Source organism: Thalassophryne amazonica, chromosome 20 (assembly GCF_902500255.1).
Source record: "Thalassophryne amazonica chromosome 20, fThaAma1.1, whole genome shotgun sequence".
Classification (NCBI taxonomy): domain Eukaryota; kingdom Metazoa; phylum Chordata; class Actinopteri; order Batrachoidiformes; family Batrachoididae; genus Thalassophryne; species Thalassophryne amazonica.
In genome coordinates, this window is record NC_047122.1 from 36,717,093 (window position 1) to 36,738,535 (window position 21,443).

General features: G+C 41.4%; 1 protein-coding gene across 1 annotated transcript in view; it reads left to right on the forward strand.

Annotated features, from left to right (window-relative positions):
• ash1l (ash1 (absent, small, or homeotic)-like (Drosophila)) overlaps positions 1-21,443 on the forward strand; it is a 53,340-nt gene that overhangs the window by 29,152 nt on the left and 2,745 nt on the right. Inside the window, 17 exon segments of the mRNA XM_034160762.1 lie at positions 77-185; positions 471-677; positions 799-945; positions 6,332-6,440; positions 6,562-6,711; positions 7,905-7,972; positions 9,542-9,708; positions 9,856-10,008; positions 10,636-10,690; positions 10,950-11,082; positions 14,471-14,743; positions 15,082-15,168; positions 15,343-15,433; positions 19,525-19,663; positions 19,927-20,099; positions 20,246-20,412; positions 20,745-21,192. Coding sequence (XP_034016653.1) covers positions 77-185; positions 471-677; positions 799-945; positions 6,332-6,440; positions 6,562-6,711; positions 7,905-7,972; positions 9,542-9,708; positions 9,856-10,008; positions 10,636-10,690; positions 10,950-11,082; positions 14,471-14,743; positions 15,082-15,168; positions 15,343-15,433; positions 19,525-19,663; positions 19,927-20,099; positions 20,246-20,412; positions 20,745-21,192 — 2,676 coding nt within the window.

Genomic DNA, 21,443 nt, shown 5'->3' on the forward strand with positions numbered 1-21,443 from the left:
GCAACCTGCCAAGCCTATAATTGTGTAGGTGAAAAAGTGAAGTGTAAAATTTTAATGCCCTGCCTTTGTGTCACAGATGTCTATGTGGACGTGAAGCCTCTGTCTGGTTACGAAACAACCACGTGTAATTGTAGATCTCCTGCGGATGCCAATGAAAAAGGCTGCCTAGATGATTGCTTGAATAGGTAAAAACACAATGTTGAAATGACACCACAGAATTTTGGCTGTCAAAGGTTTTAATGAAAGAAAATTCAGTCTTGTGACTTCAGATACTCTATGTACATAGGACTGTAACTGTAATAGTAACAGAATAGTAAGAAACTAAATCTGATATTTGGTAGTAGAATTAAATGTAGGGTTTCATGTAACTATAGACTTTTTTCAGATGATATTTAATAAAATCAGTTATATCAGTTACCAGCAAGAAATTTAGTTTCACTTTGCATTTATAAAATTGTACTTATCTCTAGGATGAGCTTTGCGGAATGCTCTCCCAGCACATGCCCATGTGGTGATCAGTGTGACAACCAGCATATCCAGAGACATGAATGGGTCCAATGTCTGGAGCGATTCCGCGCTGAAGGCAAAGGCTGGGGCATCCGTACCAAGGAGTCTCTTCGCTCAGGACAGTTTATTATTGAGTACCTGGGAGAGGCGGTTAGCGAACAAGAGTTTAGGTGAGACTTCTTGTACAATGTGCAAATGATTCGTATTAGTTGATTGGTTAACCTAAAAATGTGTTGATCTCAGAATGTTGAGTGCATTCGCTTTAACTCCCTCATTGTTACCCTGTTGCAGGAATCGAATGATGGAACAGTACTTCTCCCACAGTGGCCACTACTGTTTAAACTTGGATAGTGGTATGGTGATCGACAGCTACAGGATGGGTAATGAGGCGCGCTTCATAAACCATAGCTGTGAGCCCAACTGTGAGATGCAGAAGTGGTGGGTATTATGTCAGTTCTAAATTGATTATCTGTTGATGTCCTTGTAGTGCTGAGGTTCTCATCAAAGCCCAGAATTTGCTGAGTATTTGTGGGGCTAAGTGAAAGCATTTGTTTTGGGTTGTTATGGAATGATAATTAAGCAAGACTTGGCATGCGTTGTGTTTGTGTTCACTATAATGGCAAACCAGTAACACTGCTTTCACTGACTTTCGTAGTATTTTCACCTGACCAGCTCAGTCATAGCCATTAGCATGTATGACTTGTTTGTATTGGTTTGGATTTGGACAAGGCTCTTGATATTTGATTCACTTCTTGGAGTGCAACACGTTACAGGATAAGTTGTCAAAATATGCAGTATGTTTGTCTGTAATTTGCTGCCATAGCTTTTAGGTGTTTTGCATGTTGGCTCATAAACTGACAAATGTAGCAGGTGCATTTCATTGTAAAAGAAAATGCTCTACCTCCAAACTCTGTTATTAACACGATTATGTGGACATAATCTTTTGAGATAACCTCAGCCCTGTTTGACAGTATTTAAACAGCTAAATGGCTTAAACGTCTCAGCCATGTTTCTAATGACAACATGAAAAAAAGTTTGTGAACTTTTTGCACATTTATAAAAAATAAAAAAAACAAGAAATCACACGTACATAAGTATTCACACCCTTTGCTCAGTACTTTGTTGATGCACCTTTCACAGCAATTACAGCCTCAAGTCTTCTTGAATATGATGCCACAAGCTTGGTGCACCTATCTTTGGGCAGTTTTGTTCATTCTTCTTTGCAGCACCTCTCAAGCTCCATTAGGATTGGTTGGGGAGCGTCGGTGCACAGCCATTTTCAGATCTCTCCAGAGATGTCCAGTCAGATTCAGGTCTGGGCTCTGGCTGGGCCACTTAAGGACATTCACAGAGGTGTCCTGAAGCCACTCCTTTGATATCTTGGCTGTGTGCATTGGGTCATTGTCCTGCTGAAAGATGAACTGTCACACCAGTCGGAGGTCTGCGCTCTGGAGCAGATTTTCATCCAGGATGTCTTTGTACATAGCTGCATTCATCTTTCTCTATCCTGACTAGTCTTTCAGTTCCTGCTGCTGAAAAACATCCCCACAGCATGATGCTGCCATCACCATGCTTCACTGTAGGGATGGTACCTGGTTTCTGCCAAATGTGACACCTGACATTCACGCCAAAGAGTTAAAGCTTTGTCTCATCAGACTTGAGAGATTTGTTTCTCATGGTCTGAGAGTCCTTCAGGTGCCTTTTGGCAAACTCCAGGTGGGCTGCCATGTGCTTTTTACTAAGTAGTGACTTGCGTCTGGCCACTCTACCATATAGGCCTGATTGTTAGATTGCTGCAGAGATGGTTGTCCTTCTGGAAGGTTCTCCCTTCTCCAGAGGAATGCTGGAGCTCTGACAGAGTGACCTTCAGGTTCTTGGTCACCTCCGTGACTAAGGCCCTTCTCCCCCGATCGCTTAGTTTAGACGTGCGGTCAGCTCTAAGAAGAGTCCTGGTGGATCCGAACTTCTTTCATTTACGGATGATGGAGGCCACTGTGCTCATTGGGACCTTCAAAGCAGCAGAAATGTTTCTGTACCTTTCAACAGATTTGTGCTTCAAGACAATCTTGTCTCAGAGGTCTACAAACAATTCCTTTGACTTCATGCTTGGTGTGTGCTCTGACATGCAGTGTCAGCTATGGGACCTTATATGTAGACAGGTGGTTTGCCTTTCCAAATCATGTCCAGGCAGCTGAATTTACCCCAGGTGGACTCCAATGGACTCCAGTATGTTCAGTGGAAACAGGACGCACCTGAGCTCAGTTTTGAGGTTCATGGCAAAAGCAGTGAATACTTATGTACATGTGATTTCTTAGTTTGTTTTTTTTTTTGTTTTTTTTTTAAGAAAATTGCAAAAATCTAAACAACTTTTTTCATACTGTCATTATGAGGAATACATGTAGAATTTTGAGGAAAAGATTAATTTCATCCATTTTGGAAAAAGGCTGTAACATAATAAAACGTGGGAAAAGTGAAGCACTGTAAATACTTTCTGGATGCACTGGAGTTTGCTACTTCCTGTTTTCTCAATATGACTGAACCAGGTGCTGAGTCAGTCAGTTCAGCAGGCCAGCAGTAATCTGACCTCAGTCCATGGACTCTTCTTTTGACTGTTTGTGGTGAAACTTTATTTTGTAATTTGTAGCCCCTTGGATCTTAATGCAAGATGTTAATGACTTCAAGCCTACTGTCAAACTATACCCATGGTTCTCCAGTTTAGAGCACCTTGCAGTCTGGGGCAGTGCTCTGTGTGTGTAAGTGCACGTGTACGAGTGCTCTGTGTGGGGCGACAGGGCTGAAATAAAAGCTTATAAGTATGGAAGTTTTTCAGCACAAAGCCTGATGACTCATCCATCTTGTCACACAAGAGAGATTACATGCAGCTGGATGTTAGATACAGTTGTAGTCTCTGAAGACAACATGCTGAACCAGCTTTATACACCTATAGAGGGAATACATTTTCAAGAGGCTGGCAAAAAGAATAGAGTGCTTTATTCTTAGAACTGAGAAAAGCTGGAGCACTGCCTTCTTTGGAAAGAAGGCGATAAAAGATTCTAGTATGTTGAGCGGTTGTCAGATCAAGCAAATGAAAACGACGATTCTGTTTCAAATATCTTAATGTAAATGGTATTTTTACATGCATGTTTAAACTCTCCTTGACACTGTGCCTTCTTTTCACCTCCTCTGCAACCTCATCTGACAAATTACAGAATTCTTTCTCCTCCATCTCACACCTTACATGCGGGGCATATGCCCTAAGGACATCATCACCCTTTCATTTTCCAGCATTACACTCATCACTCTGTCAGACGCTCTGTTCACCTTCAGTGCATTTATTGTATGCTTCCTTCAAAATTACCTCTACGCCGATTCTTTCTCATGGAACAGTTTGAACCAAAGCAGGTTTTAAAATATCGAAATGTTAAAGTCTCTTTGTCTTTTACTTTTAACATATATGTTTGACTTACTTGTAGACAACATGTTTCAAACTCAATATACAAATCTTAAAAATGTATTTTTTGTTACACTTTGGAATTCAGTTTCATCAAACACTGAGGACTCTTATCTTCCATGTGGTGCATGTGTCATTGGTTGTTTTTACCAAATGCAGATGTAATTGTTGTGTAATCATTTTGGCATTAAAATAAGGTGTTGCCAGGCACAGAGCGGGCTCACTGATATCCGTTACCACAAAGCTTTTGTGCTTTAGACCACCAAAAACAAGGTCTGAAATCGAGCATTATCAAGCCCTGTTAAAGAGCCTGCTACTACAACCCCTGGCAAAAATTATGGAATCACCGGCCTCGGAGGATGTTCATTCAGTTGTTTAATTTTGTAGAAAAAAAGCAGACCACAGACATGACACAAAACTAAAGTCATTTTAAATGGCAACTTTCTGGCTTTAAGAAACACTATAAGAAATCAGGAAAAAAAAATTGTGGCAGTCAGTAACGGTTACTTTTTTAGACCAAGCAGAGGGAAAAAAAATATGGAATCACTCAATTCTGAGGAAAAAATTATGGAATCATGAAAAACAAAAGAACACTCCAACACATCACTAGTATTTTGTTGCACCACCCCTGGCTTTTATAACAGCTGCAGTCTCTGAGGCATGGACTTAATGAGTGACAAACAGCACTCTTCATCAATCTGACTCCTACTTTCTCTGATTGCTGTTTCCAGATCAGCTTTGCAGGTTGGAGCCTTGTCATGGACCATTTTCTTCAACTTCCACCAAAGATTTTCAATTGGATTAAGATCCGGACTATTTGCAGGCCATGACATTGACCCTATGTGTCTTTTTGCAAGGAATGTTTTCACAGTTTTTGCTCTATGGCAAGATGCATTATCATCTTGAAAAATGATTTCATCATCCCCAAACATCCTTTCAATTGATGGGATAAGAAAAGTGTCCAAAATATCAATGTAAACTTGTGCATTTATTGATGATGTAATGACAGCCATCTCCCCAGTGCCTTTACCTGACATGCAGCCCCATATCATCAATGACTGTGGAAATTTATATGTTCTCTTCAGGCAGTCATCTGTATAAATCTCACTGGAATGGCACCAAACAAAGTTCCAGCATCATCACCTTGCCCAATGCAGATTCGAGATTCATCACTGAATATGACTTTCATCCAGTCATCCACAGTCCACGATTGCTTTTCCTTAGCCCATTGTAACCTTGTTTTTTTCTGTTTAGGTGTTAATGATGGCTTTCGTTTAGCTTTTCTGTATGTAAATCCCATTTCCTTTTGGCGGTTTCTTACAGTTCGGTCACAGACGTTGACTCCAGTTTCTTCCCATTCGTTCCTCATTTGTTTTGTTGTGCATTTTCGATTTTTGAGACATATAGCTTTAAGTTTTCTGTCTTGACGCTTTGATGTCTTCCTTGGTCTACCAGTATGTTTGCCTTTAACAACCTTCCCATGTTGTTTGTATTTGGTCCAGAGTTTAGACACAGCTGACTGTGAACAACCAACATCTTTTGCAACATTGCCTGATGATTTACCCTCTTTTAAGAGTTTGATAATCCTCTCCTTTGTTTCAATTGACATCTCTCGTGTTGGAGCCATGATTCATGTCAGTCCACTTGGTGCAACAGCTCTCCAAGGTGTGATCACTCCTTTTTAGATGCAGACTAACGAGCAGATCTGATATGATGCAGGTGTTAGTTTTGGGGATGAAAATTTACAGGGTGATTCCATAATTTATTCCTCAGAATTGAGTGAGTCCATAATTTTTTCCCTCTGCTTGGTCTAAAATAGTAACCGTTACTGACTGCCACAATGTTTTTCTTGATTTCTTATAGTGTTTCTTAAAGCCAGAAAGTTGCCATTTGAAATGGCTTTAGTTTTGTGTCATGTCTGTGATCTGCTTTTTTTCTACAAAATTAAACAACTGAATGAACATCCTCCGAGGCCGGTGATTCCATAATTTTTGCAGGGGTTGTATATATTTAGTATGGTGGTGGTCTGATTTAAAAGGAAGAACAGGTGCCATTGTGATGGCTATTATGTTCAGACAACACGCCAATGTCTAGTGACTATGGTAACACCAACCCCATTGTAACTGCTGCCAGGCTTTGGTCAAATATTTTCCACCACTTAAGTACCCTTGAATGTGCTCTAAATGAGTTTCTGCTATTTGTTTTCCACCCACCCTTAATATTGGGTCCAAAATCCCATTCAGTTATGCTGAGAAGTGGGTTTGAATATTTCTGATATTTAATTAAAAAATGTAACATATTTCCTCATACATTATGATTTAATTTGAAGTTTGCCTTCACTCTTTCCACTGTTTTGTGGCCTCACTCTTTTAGGTCGGTGAATGGGGTGTACAGAATTGGTCTGTTTGCTCTGAAGGACATCAGCAGTGGCACTGAGCTCACATATGACTACAACTTCCATTCCTTTAACACAGAAGAACAGGTGAACTACACGCATCTTCAACAACAACATTCTGTCCTTTTTCCTCACATATTATAACCTTATTCATGCGCCCGCCCCCCCCCCCCCCCCCCCCCTTTCCCCACTTGCTGTTGCTGTTTAGCAAGTGTGCAAGTGTGGCTCAGAAAGCTGCCGAGGCATCATTGGAGGGAAGAGTCAGCGTATTAACGGCCTTCCTGCAAAGGCAGCTGGAACTCGGCGGCTGGGTCGACTCAAGGAGAAACGTAAATCCAAACACCAGCTCAAAAAGAGAGTAAGTGTGAAGTGAGAGAGCATGTACTGAGGGTGCCCATACACATTAAAAACAGTAGAATTTTCAGGTACAAAACATTTCACGGCTATGTTGAGTTGTGTTCATTTATTGCTTGTGTATGGCTCTAACCAAAACTTAACAATCAGTTGCTCAGCTGTGATTGATCATATTATCACGTGACTGGCTAATATGCAGGTTTTGGCTTCTGCTGCTACGGGAGCTGTAGTTCCAGATTTGTAACATACTACAGCAATTCTCACCTCCCTTCAGCTTTCTGTTTGGGGTATCGCAAGTCAATGAGATGACTCCAGGATAGTGTGTACACACAAGACTTAGTTTTTTAAGAACTGTGCGGCAACTGTTACTATGGCATGTTCACCAACTGCTTGTTTTAGCCTTTGACAGGCTTCAAAGAGATGGGGTATGTTGATGTGCAGTACTTTTGGTACAGAGAGAGAGAGAAAACATCCTTTAACGTTAAAAAAAAAAATTGTGTTGGTGTCCTGGTAATGCTGAAAATTTGTGAGTCAATATCAAAGCGATTGTTAATTATAACCTGCTTAATTACAGATTTTTCCAAATCTGGATGGGTCTTGTTCACGTGTAGTTTCTATGTAGGGCATGAATGTGTCTCAACGAAAGTCTTAGTGGGCTACAAGCTTCGAAAAAAAGCAACACAACATACCTTATAAGGAATACTGCTGAATTATGCTCAGAGACCCTGACCCACAAATCAGTATCATGATACAGTACATTTGGAATATTATCTAAAAATGATATGCATTTCAGTTTAAAAATTTTCTTCCACTCATTTATTTATTGTATTACATAATTATAAAATGAATGCACATGGGAAAATAAATGTAGACAACCTCATATTTATTTTGGCCATGGCACTCACCCTGCCCACTCATGCTTACACTTAAACATTTGATTAGATTTTTTTTCTTGTGTTACTGCTGAATTGCATTACCCAGTAACAGCTTAAATCTAAAATTACGAGTAGTCTCCCATTTAGTGACTTTGCCATAACAGCAATATTTACAATAATGGACGTGTTACGGGACTAAATATGTAAAACTGACTTAAGTTATTACTGAACTAACAGAGACAGTATGAGAGAACGAGGGTTTCTTAAACAGAGTTTGACACCTTAAACTGTCACACTTAAAAAAAAAAGCTTTTCTCTTCAGGAGGAGGAGTCGAGTGACAGCAGCAAGTTTTACCCTCACCTCATGAAGCCCATGTCCAACAGAGAGAGGTACAACCCCCCCCCCCCCCCAAAAAAATTCTAATTTTACCACCTTTGATCGGTAGCTGGTTTTATTTGAACTGCAGGTCAAGCTTTTTTAAGACATACGAGGTCTGTCAATAAAGTATAGGTCCTTTTTATTTTTTTCAAAAACTATATGGATTTCATTCATATGTTTTTACGTCAGACATGCTTGAACCCCCGTGCGCATGCGTGAGTTTTTCCACGCCTGTCGGTGACGTCATTCGCCCGTGAGCACTCCTTGTGGGAGGAGTCGTCCAGCCCCTCGTCGGAATTCCTTTGTCAGAGAAGTTGCTGAGAGACTGGCGCTTTGTTTGATCAAAATTTTTTCTAAACCTGTGAGACACATCGAAGTGGACACGGTTCGAAAAATTAAGCTGGTTTTCGGTGAAAATTTTAACGGCTGATGAGAGATTTTGAGGTGATTCTGTCGCTTTAAGGACTTCCCACGGTGCGAGACGTCGTCAGCCTGTCAGCTAAAAACCTCCACATTTCAGGCTCTATTGATCCAGGACGTCGTGAGAGGACAGAGAAGTTTCAGAAGAAGTCGGTTTCAGCATTTTATCCGGATATTCCACTGTTAAAGGAGATTTTTTTAATGAAAGACGTGCGGGCGGATTGCAGCGTTGGCTCGCAGCCGCTGGAAAAACACCTCTGTTGGAAGCCTTAAGGACAGGTTGGAACATGTCCAGCTGTTAAACAATTTCTCATATACTCACTCCACTGAAAGCCATCAAAAGCCGCCTGGATTTTACAAATGGTTATCAACACGGAGGTGTTTTTCCTGTGCCGCCGCACCGCGCCGGCTGCGTCCCGACGCGCAGACCCGTCCGCACATCTTTCATTAAAAAAATCTCCTTTAACAGTGGAATATCCGGATAAAATGCTGAAACCTACTTCTTCTGAAACTTCTCTGTTCTCTCACGACGTCCTGGATCAATAGAGCCTGAAATGTGGAGGTTTTCAGCTTGAAACAGGCTGACGACGGCACCTGGGAGCGCTGCGCGACGTCTCGCACCGTGGGAAGTCCTTAAAGCGACAGTATCACCTCAAAATCACTCATCAGCCGTTAAAATTTTCACAGAAAACCAGCTTAATTTTTTGAACCGTGTCCACTTCGATGTGCCTCACAGGTTTAGAAAAAATTTTGATCAAACAAAGCGCCAGTCTCTCAGCAACTTCTCAGACAAAGGAATTCCGACGAGGGGCTGAACGACTCCTCCCACAAGGAGTGCTCACAGGCGAATGACGTCACCGACAGGCGTGGAAAAACTCACGCATGCGCACGAGGGTTCAAGCATGTCTGATGTAAAAACATATGAATGAAATCCATATAGTTTTTGAAAAAAATAAAAAGGACCTATACTTTATTGACAGCCCTCGTACATGTCTTAAAGTTATTTTAGTCTGCTGCTAATTTTGTCAGTGCAATAAAAAATTATAATAAAAATGAATGAATGAAATTCATTCTTGTTATAATAGACTCCAGTTAATAATAGTAAACTTGTGAGTAGGGGAAATGTTGCTCAGTCCTGCCTCCTGTCTCCGACTCATCAGGAACTTTGTGCTGAAGCACAGAGTCTTTCTCTTGAGGAACTGGGAGAAGATGAGAGAGAAACAGGAGCCACTGAAGAGAGAGGGTGACAGAGACAGGGATGCCAGCAGCCTTTCTCTTTATACGCGCTGGGGAGGAGTTATCCGTGATGATGGTAACATTAAGTCAGGTGTGTGTGTGAGTGTGTCAGATTTAAGAATTTAAGGATAAAACACTTGTAATGTAAAAATCCACAGCTTGCTGTGCAAGGAAATAAAATGATTAATGAACCACCTGAAAGTGTGTGACACTCGTGTGCGTGCGTGTGTCTCTGCAGATGTGTTCCTGACACAGTTCTCGGCCCTTCAGACATCGCGGTCAGTACGCACACGGAGGCTTGCCGCAGCTGAGGAAAACACAGAAGTGACACGCACTGCCCGTCTGGCACATATCTTCAAGGAGATTTGTGACATGATCACCAGTTACAAGGGTTAGTTTCAGTGTTGAGTTTCTTTGTACAACTTTGACTAAAGTGGTGCTCATGACAGTCAAATTCCACAAGTAAATAAATGTGTATACATAAAGGAAAAAAGGAAATTTCAAATACAAAAACATTCATATTTTTGTTTATTAAAATTGACTGGAGTGATTCATGTTGGTAATGAAACTCATAGCGGGCTCGAAATTTGCGCCTTTGCATCTTATATTAGTCATTTAATAGAGTGAACTTCAAGTCATATTGCAAAAGAAAGTTGATAAACACGGAATGTGTAGTTATGCATTAATTTTTAAGCGACTGCTAAAACTGCAGCTGTAATTACTTATCCCTGTAGTTGTTAAACTCAGTCTTCTGTCCAGATTGTGTTGTTGATGTGGGTCATGTTTACATGTTAGCTGTTGTGCTGTTATCATGATATTGCTGTGAAGAGTTAATAGTGGAAATATGTATATATAGCATATTTAGTGTTACATTAAAGACCCTCATTGGTCTAACAACGGGTCAGAGTTCTAAGGCATGTCTGTCAGTGTCTCTATCACGGGTCTAATAGTCCCTGAATAATAAGGTGCTCCAGTTGAATAATGATGACAGAAAATTTATTCTACTGATTTACCTCAGATTCAGCTGGCCAGACACTTGCTGCACCGTTGGTGAATCTCCCATCGAGGAAGAGGTAAGACTATACGATTCCAAACCTTACTTACCTGATACTGTTCCCTACCCTCAGAGTCATAGCAGCCAGTGTGTTGATGCTTGTCTAATATTGATAGTGATCTCTTGGTGTTTAAAAAAAAAACAAAGCAAATTGCCAGTACAAAATAACATGTTTGAAATGTTGATTTCTAAAAATTACACCTGTTTTGAAATGAATGGCTGTAGCTTAGTGTTAAGAAAACAGATTTTCTAACCTTGCTGTTTTTGTGCACCATCAGAAACAGCCAGTACTATGAGAAAGTGTCTGATCCCCTGGACCTGAACACCATTGAGAAGCAAATACTCACTGGCCATTATAAGACAGTTGAAGCGTTTGACAGTGACATGCTTAAAGTTTTCCGCAATGCTGAGGTATGTAGCTGTGCCATTAATTGCTTTCAATAATGATCATAGTTACAGACCAACCTGCATATTTCAATTAGTAATCGTGGAAACTAAATAGTCATAGTACGATAACTACACAACCTCCTAAACTTCTGCAGCTGATAACAAGAAAATATAGTTCAAGTGGCTGTTTTGGCTTTAAATGCGCAACTGTTTCAGAATCTCCCACCCCGCCTTTTTTTTTTTTTTTTTGATGCAGACTCAGGCACTGACTCCTCCCTAAGTGGGCTATAACTTTATGAATGTGGTCCTTTGCATGCATATTGCAGACCTTTTTGGTTTACATCTGCTTAGCTTTGCAGTTTAAACAAGCTCCACTTGAAACCTCTCAGCAAAGTCAAAGAAATTTGAAATGTGCCTCTAAATTAGATTCATCCTTCAGTCCCGTGGCCCTTTTTGTCAGACAAAAAAATAGTAGATTGAAAGTGGTTTATTTTTGCACTGAGAGTCATGGGCTGTAGCCATATCAGTGAAATTTTATCACTGGCAAGTTCTGCTTAAATACATCTTTGTCTATTATTAATATTTCTTATGTAGGAGTTATACAGGTTAGAAGTTTACATACACTTATAATGGTTATGATTGTTGTTGCAATATTGGCATTTATGTAAATGCTACATTTGAACTGTTCTTTTACTGGGTTAGAATGATTCCACAACATATTTCATAAGAAAAAACCCGCACTTGGTTCACAAGTTTTAATTCATTATGGATTTAGTGAAAACACATAGTCAAAACTATACATACAGGGTAAAAAATATACATACACCCACTTACATTATTAATTCAACAGTGCCTTTAACCCTCAAATGACCGAGTAGGGTCATTTATGACCCCAGGCATATATTTTTGTGCACCATTTTTCTAATTTTAATTGGAAAAAGTTTCCTACCACAAATTTGTAAATCTATTTGTCCTGCATTTGTTCATAGAATTTTGCAAGGATTGGCCCATCCGTGTGGCAAGTATAATCCAACGTTGTGCAGGGTCTCTTATGACCCCGGGAAGATCTGTGAGATTTTATTCTACATTATGGCTTCAGCTGGTATTGTAATTTGCCAACTCTGATCATTATATTTTACCTTTTTAAGATAAGATCAACTTTATTTATCCCGAAGGAAATTATATTGCCAGAGTACAGAAACAGTGAACTTTTTTTTTTTTGCAAATTTATGTGAAATGACTGGAAGTAATTTGCACAAGCTGTTCGACAATATTGCACATAACTGAATAATTGAATAACTGAATACGTCTTCATTATGTAATCATCCTGCAGAAGGGGGAGGAATTATTCAGTCTGATTGCCACAGGTAGGAAAGACCACCTCTGTCATTCTGTGGTGTACTTTAGTGGTCTCAGTCTATGGCTGAAGGTGCTCTGACAGGACATCAGTGTGGCATGCAGGGTGTGGGAGGTGTTGTCCTGGATGGTGAGCAGTTTTCTCAACATCCTCCTCTCCGACGCCTCCATCACATACTCCAGTTACACTCCCAGGACAGAGCCAGCCCCCCTGATGAGCTTGTTGAGTTTGTTCATGTCATCTGCCTTCAGTCTGCTGCCCCAGCACACTAAAGTGTAGAAGATGATGCTGGAAACAACTGAGTGTTAAAACATCAGCAACATATTTCTGCAGACATTGAAAGATCTGAGCCTCCTGAGGAAGTACAGTCCGCTCTGACCTTCCTTATACACAGCATCAATGTTTATAGTCCAGTCCAGTTTGTTGTCCATGTGGACATCAGATGCTTGTAGTAGTCCACAATGTCCACCTCTGTTCCATTGATGGTAACTAGGTTTGGATGGGCCTTCTGTCTTCTGAAGTACACCACCAGCTCCTTCGTCTTAGATACATTGAGCTGCAGGTCCACACCACTCCACAATCCTGTCCACCACCCTCCTGTACTCAGTCTCTTGGTCACTGCCAGCGCAGCCCACAATGGCAAAGTCATCCGAATACTTCTGCAGGTGGTAGGACTGTGACCAGAACCTGAAGTCTGAGGTGTAGAGTGTGAACAGGAAGAGAGACAGGACCGTCCCCTGTGGTGCCCCTGTGCTGCTCTTGATGGTGTTGGATGTAATGTCCTAAAGCCTCACATACTGTGGGCGGCCTGTGAGGTACTTGGTAATCCAAGCCACCAGTGGAGCCTCCACCTTCATGTCCCGTAGCTTATCGCTGAGCAAGTCAGGACAGAAGTCAAAGAAAAAATGACTCTCAGGGTGCTGCCTGCCTTCTCCAGAGGAGAGTAATCTCCATGCAGCATGACGATGATGGCATCCTCCATTCCCCTGTTGGGCTGATAGGCAAACTGCAGGGGGTCCAGCGATAATTCTATGACTATGTGGAAGTGCTTCAGGATGAACCTCATAAGTGACTTCATAACGTGATGTTAGTGCCACAGGTCTGTAGTCATTAAGTGTTTTTGGGTTATTCTTCTTGGGCACAGGAACCAGACGAGATTTTTCACCACTCATGAACAGCCATCTGGCTCAGGTTCAAGTTATGAACCTGAGCCATGTCAGTTATGATGACAAACTACAGTCAGGTTGACACCCCAATGAGGACTACGAGCATGCAGATGAGCTTCCCTGAGATGGTTTCTGACAGTTTGTACAAAAATTCTTTGATTCTGTAAACTGATGGTTGCAGCAGCTGTCCGGGTGGCTGGCCTCAGATGATCTTGGAGGTGAACATGCTGGATGTGGAGATCCTGTGCTGGTGTGGTTACACGTGGCCTGTGGTTGTGAGGCCGGTTGAATGTACTGCCAAATTCTGTGAAACGCATTTGGAGATGGCTTATGGTAGAGAAATGAACTTTCAATTCATGGGCAACAGCTCTGGTGCACAATCCTGCAGTAAGCATGCCAATTGCACACTCGCCCAAAACCTGCAACATCTGTGGCATTGTGCTGTGTGATAAAACTGCACATTTTAGAGTGGCCTTTTATTGTGGCCAGCCTAAGGCACACCTGTGCAATAATCAAGCTATCTAATCAGTATCTTGATATGCCACATCTGTGAAATGGGATTATCTAGGTCAAGGAGAAGTGCTCAGTAACACAGATTAAGACAGATTTGTGAATAATGTTTGAAACAAATGTCTTTTATGTTTATGGAAAATGTTTTAGATCTTTGAGTTCAACTCATGAAAAATGGGATCAAAAACAAAGTGCTGTGTTTATATTTTTGTTCAGTGTATATTTACACTGTTTATGAGGTCCTATGGTGCTTCAGCTATGCATAAAATTAAGGACATGATGTCAAAAATGTACTCAATATGTTGATTTTTTTTTTTTTTTTTTTTTTTTTGGAAAACAAATATGGTCAATAAATTTATGGCATTGTTTTCCCCACCAGAAATATTATGGCAGGAAGTCATCAGTAGGTAGAGATGTTTGTCGGCTGCGGAAAGCTTACTACAGTGCTCGCAACGAGGCTGCGGTCCAGATTGATGAAATCGTAGGTGAGACCGCCAGTGAGGCAGACAGCTCGGATTCGTTGGAGCGTGACCATGGACACCACCACGGAGGGAGTGGCCCGGGTTCTCATGATAAGGATGACGACGTGATCCGTTGCATCTGTGGATTGTACAAGGATGAAGGACTGATGATCCAGTGTGAGAAATGCATGGTAAGATATGCTTTAAAGGCATCATCGTGTACAATTTTATTAGCTCACGAAGGAGTGCATTCTCCGGTATTTTGTTTTATTTCACCTGTTGATGGGGGTGGTGGGAGCAAGTGAGTGCCAGTATTAAAGGAATCACATTTTTAAACTAACTACAGAGCAATAAAACAGAAACACTAAGGGAAAGGTGAGCCTACCATCATCCAGTTCAAGAGCTGGAGTTAGAGTTTAAACATTCCGCCTATAATTTTGAAAGTAGAACTCAATACTAGCAGTTGACTGAATCATTTAACTGTTTTGGTCTTTCACATTATTCAGTAATTGTCTCTTTGCCATTCCAGGTTTGGCAGCACTTTGACTGCATGCGACTGGAATCAGAGGTGGAGCACTACCTTTGTGAGCAGTGTGACCCTCGACCTGTTGACAGGGTATGTTTATCCTTTCTTTTTGAACCCTTTGAAATGGTTGCAAATCCCACACCTGAATGTTGTGTCTAAAATGTTTTCCATTGAAATAAAGTTAATGTCACTTATCTACACCTAAATTATCACAAGCTACTTGTATGTTAATCTTACTTCAATGATGTGTTGTTGTTGTTACAGGAAGTTCCCATGGTACCACAGCCCAGTTATGCGCAGGCGGGCTCTGTCTACTATATCTGCCTCCTTAGAGATGATCTTCTGTTACACCAAGGTAGAGAAACCGGCACTCTTGGTGTCAGAGCAGTCTTAAAAGATCTGAATAATTCAGCGACATTTTTTAATTATGCACAGTGACAGAATCAGAACTAATTCTATTATTACAGTCATTACCACTTTCTAAAGGCTTTTATCACCATGCTCTGGTCAAGTCAAGTCTGGGATCATGTGCTGGTGCTGCACCTCACTGCATCTACAACACCAGGGAACTACCTAGTTCCTGGATGGCAGACACACAGACAGACAACTGTTAAAAAAATATTATATATAAAAAATATTTTATTGCTTCATTTCGACACAAAACGGGAGAGAAGGACGGAATTTACTTTAAAATGTATTCCATACGGAGGCCGCCATTACAGGAAGCGGTCATGTGTGCGCAGTGACTCTGTCACCGCGCTCATTGCTTTCTGAAGGTAAACATGTGAGCAAAACCTCCGTTTATGGATTTCCGTCCAATTTTTTTTCCATGTTCCGTTTATATCGTCGTATAAAACCGCTAACTTAAAAAAATATATATATTTTATGGCTTTATTTCGACACAAAACGCTCTCCTATCAAACCGGGTGTCCCTATGAGAAAATCAAACACCCCTCTCTTCTTCTACGGCGTTTAATGGCAGCCGGCATCCTTATTGTTGGACTGCTGCCACCTACTGTATCAGGCCATTAAAGCAACCCTAAATCCTTTCATTGAGTCCCGTGTCTTTCAAGTATTTAAAAAGGCAACACTTCCACCTCTCACTGGACTTTACTGCCAAAATACTTCCTACAGAAACTCCTTTCAGGCCTTACAATTGATTTTCTTCCGTTTTTACACTTTATAGCTTTATTTTGACATGAAATGCACTCCTCTCCAAACGTGTGTCCCGGTGATGAAATCTAACTTACCCCTCTCTTCTTCTATGGCACTTAATGGCATCGCACTACTGCCACCTGCTGCATCAGTCCATTATAGCAGTACTAAATCCTCTCTATGAGTCAGTGTCTTTCAAGTACCGTATTTTCCGGACTATAAGTCGCACTTTTTTACATGTTTTGGCAGGGGGTGCGACCTATACTCCAGTGCGACTTATAAATGAAAAATATACCGGTAGATTCTCATTTAATTTACTGTAATAAAACAATTTTACGTGACAGAGTCGCTATGTTTTAAAATGGCCACCGGAAACGTAAATGCAATGCATCATGGGCACTGTAGTATAGCAGCCGTCCTATAGGTCACGCCGGTCACGATAACCAATCATGGTTTGGCTCGCAATGTGGTCCGCAAAATACAAACATATCCGTAGGTAAAATGCAGCTCACGAGAGGGCGCTCAAGGCTTGTGTGACTGTTCCTGCGACTTCTGACTACCATAGAAAAATAAAAATTTCAACATTACTGATAAATTAACAAGACAACGGAGAAGGCCAGAAAAAAATGCCACCAAAAAGAAAAGCATACTCTGCAGATTACAAGTTGCGAGTGGTGAAATATGCATCCGAAAACGGTAATCGAGCAGCAGAGAGAGAGTTTGGAGTGAGTGAGAAACTTGTGAGGGACTGGAGGAAAGCGGAGGTTACGCTAGCCACCATGAAAAAAACAAAAAAAGCTAATCGCGGGCTAAAAGCTAGATGGCCACAGCTAGAGGAACGAGTCCACACATGGGTGCTCGAACAACGTGCGGCCGGGAGAGGGTTGTCAACAGTGCAGTTACGTCTCCATGCCAGGGTCATTGCTCAGGAGATGAATATTAATGACTTTGTGGGAGGACCTTCTTGGTGTTACCGTTTTATGCAACGCAACCACCTCTCTATCAGAGCAAGGACAACGGTTTGCCAAAAACTGCCAGCAGACTTCCAAGCCAAGGTTGACAGTTTCCGCGAGTTCATTGAAAAACATGTAACTGAGCACAATGTGACACCGGATCACATTATAAACATGGATGAGGTCCCCCTCACTTTTGACATTCCCATGGGCCGAAGTGTTGCAGAGAAAGGGCAAAAGAGTGTGAATATAGTCACAACAAGTCATGAGAAATCACACTTCACAGTGGTGCTGGCATGTTGTGGAGATGGATCAAAATTACCACCAATGGTCATTTTTAAAAGAAAAACCATGCCAAAAATCCAATCCCTTACAGTTGCCATTGCCGTGAATGAGAAAGGGTGGCTGGATGAAGAAATGATGAATCTATGGCTTACAAAGTGCTACACTAAGCGTCCGGATGGTTTCTTTAGAGCACGCAAAGCCCTGCTTGTGATGGACAGCATGCGAGCGCACATAACGCCTCAGATCAAAGCTAAATTAAAAGTTTTCAACTCCATACCTGCCATCATCCCTGGAGGCTTAACCAAAATACTTCAGCCACTTGACATCTCCGTAAACCGGAGCTTTAAGGCAGTTTTACGTAACCTGTGGGAGCAGTGGATGACGGATGGGAAGCACAGTTTCACAGCAACCAGGAGAATGCGCGCCGCAAATTTCCAGGAAGTCATCGGATGGATCGACAAAGCATGGGCTTCAGTGACGACCAAAACCATCGTGTCGGGATTCAGAAAGGCTGGACTAACTGGAACTGAGGAATCTGAGGAAAGTGACACAGAAGAGGACGCAGCGCTTTGTCTTCCTCTGGAGTTGGCGCAGTTGTTTCAAAGCGACACAGAGGATGAAGAATTCAATGGTTTCAATGATTCGCAGTGAAACTGAGGGTTAAGTGAACTTGTTCGCGTGTTATTTATGTTACGGTATTGTGATGTTCCTGTTACTCTCTTGGCATGTTGCACGTTTTCACGTTTCACATTTTCGGCACCCTGAGTGACATGATTGTTGTGAGTAATGACATCTGTTGCAGAACCACATTCATGTAGTATTCTGTCAAATAAATCTTCTCAACTCAAGGTGGCGCAGTTTCTTCCCCTTGCTGTCACAATATTATCATCTGAACTTTTCATGTTAACATACCTGTATGTCCATGGGACTTATAGTCCAGTACAACTTATTTATGGTTTATTTTTCTTTATAATGGATAAAGTGGCTGGTGCGACTTATACTCCGGTGCGACTTATTTATGGTTTATTTTTCTTTATATTGGATAAAGTGGCTGGTGCGACTTATACTCCGGTGCGACTTATAGTCCGGAAAATACGGTACTTAAAAAGTCAACACTTCCCCCTCTCGACCTTTTGGCTAAATTGCTTTCTACATAAACTTCTTTTAGTACTTACAACTGATTTATTAAGTTTTTACTCTTTAATCGATTCAAAAATGACAAGATATATTTTGTAAAATAAAATATTTTGAAGTAAAATAAAATGCTAATACTGTAAAAGTGTTCATTGGTTATGATTTTTATCATTGTGGTGCCAGTATTTCACAAGACTTTATTTAAAATTCAGTTGGTCTGGTGGTTCAATCAATCAGGTTTTTTTTATTTCGAACTTAGTTGTCAATTCAAGTATCATGGCAGTTCACAATATAAGCAAATCAGATGAACAAAGCTTCTTTGTACTCTCTGTACCTCTACACTCATATGAAAAAATAAACAAGATTAAAAAAGAAGCAAATCAAAAAATGACAAGAAAGTTCGAAAGGGAGTGGGAAGAAGTAAAAATCCCACCCCAGTGCACATATCTTCAGTGGTTGCTTAATTGACAGTAAATACAACTGCAGTTAATTTACAATACCTAAATATATTTACAATTTCCCCCAAAAAGTGATCTCCAAATTAAATAAAACATTAAAAAGAAAACTCAGCAGTGCCACACAGATAACATGAATGCAGAATGCCACCATAGACTTCCATTTTTTTATCTGCCCCCAGACCCCCCCTAGATGGCTTCGCCGCACAGTCCGTCCACTCACGGAAAATGTTCAGTCAAAAAATTTTCAGTTGCTTGCAGCCATGAAGACAGTTGAATGTCTGTACATGTGTATCCCAGCAGTCATTGGTCAAGAGGTTCGGTACCCCCGGACAGGCAGCCAGTCCATCACAGGGCAAAACTCCAACACAGTCTGAATATGTCTCAGGTCTTATAAAGTTGTCAGTTTCTTGGAAATGTTATTGTTGTTAGGTAATCTGTCTGTGTGTGTATATTGTGTGCAGGTGATTGTGTGTATCTGATGAGAGATAGTAGACGCACCCCTGAGGGCCAGCCAGTCAGGCAGTCCTACCGTCTGTTGTCTCACATCAATAGAGATAAACTGGACATCTTTCGCATTGAAAAACTCTGGAAGAATGAAAAGTAAGAAAAAACATTCAGTTACTGTATTGTGAAGGATGCATTGTAGATAATTACCAGTGAAAAAAGAAAGGGGAGCATGGAGAACTGATTGTAATATTAATATGTTATTTGGTCTCAAAGGTGATAAATGCTTCATAATGGAGATTTCTGTAGTTTGTAAGCAGTCACAGACTTTATTCTTAGAAGCAAAAGTTAACATTTATTCATTGTGAAGTACAGTGTATAAGCTGTTGGTCTTTTTCACATCCACTCATACCACAAAGGGGTGAAAGGTTTGCTTTTGGCCACCACTACTTCCGTCCTCATGAGACGCATCATTCTCCATCACGACGGTTTTACCAGAATGAGTTATTCCGTATGCCGCTCTACGAGATCATCCCCTTGGAAGCAGTGGTGGGAAACTGCTGTGTCCTCGATCTCTACACTTACTGCAAGGGTGAGGAATCACACAGATTATTATTTCCTCTCTGGCCTCAGTCTGGCTACAACCTCCACAACTAATGCACAGAAAACATCATTTCATCTGTAAACATTTTGTGAAGACATTATAGATGTTTCTGACCAAGTCAGGCCTTCCTATAGGGCGGCCAAAGGGTGTGAAGGAGCAGGATGTGTACATCTGTGATTACCGTTTGGACAAGTCTGCTCATCTGTTCTACAAGATCCATCGCAACCGCTACCCAGTGTGCACCAAGCCGTATGCCTTCAACCACTTCCCCAAGAGGCTCACACCAAAGAGAGACTTCTCGGTAAGGGTAATAAGAGCCTTGAAGTATCTGACTAAGAATTGTTGGCCACCTGATCTTTTCCTTTGGGATCAGCCAACCTTAGCAGAAACTTACTGATGCAGTGCTAATCTTAACTTCAGAGCTAATCTGAAGTTTGGGTGAAACAGCTCTTGCTTATAACTTGATTCTAAAGGTTAAATGCAGCAGTAAACATCCTATTAACTTCTGTAATTTTTTTTGTTAGTTTCCTGTTATCTTTCCTTCATAGAGGAACAAATGATAATGATTCATTGCATTAAGTTAAATATTTGCAAATGCTGTTTAACATAGAGGTGATTGTGGCACTGTTGCAGCCTCACTATGTTCCTGACAACTACAAGAGGAACGGAGGACGGTCTGCATGGAAGAGTGAACGACCCAAAGGAGCTGGGGGTGGAGAGGATGATGGCTCCTCCTGTGACCGAGGGGATGATTTCCTACCCGAGGATGCAGATGATGGGCGAGGAACAGAGGACGACATGGATGTGGCTCTGGAAGATCCTGAACTTCTCTCAGGCAAGCTCCAAAGGCCGGAGCAGCAAGGGGACAGAGACAAAGAGGAGGAGGAAGAGGAGAGGCTGGAGACTGAGGAGTGCAAGGAGCTGGAAGAGGGTTCCACAGAGAGGATAGGAGCAATGCCCGAAATCCTGTCCTCTGCATCCTCACCATTACACCACCCAGCGCTGGGCAGGAGGGAGGCCCAGAGGGAAAGGCTCAACAAGATTCTGTTGGAGCTGCTGCACAGAACACCCAGCAAGAACGGTGAGCGAGTGCACAGAGCAGGAGGCAGGTTAACATGTGAACTGGAATTAAGGCTTTAGCCTAATTCGTAATAGGTGTGGCTCCTTCAAATAAAAGTTGAAAGGTGGAGCAGTTGAAATGTCATATAATTGTTAATCATGCAGGAAGATCAGGCTTCTGATCTCTTCTGTCTTCATTCTGTATACTCGTATATCACTTAAAATTACTTGTCATCCACAGACATGTTAGTAGCGAATCTTATGCAGTGGGCC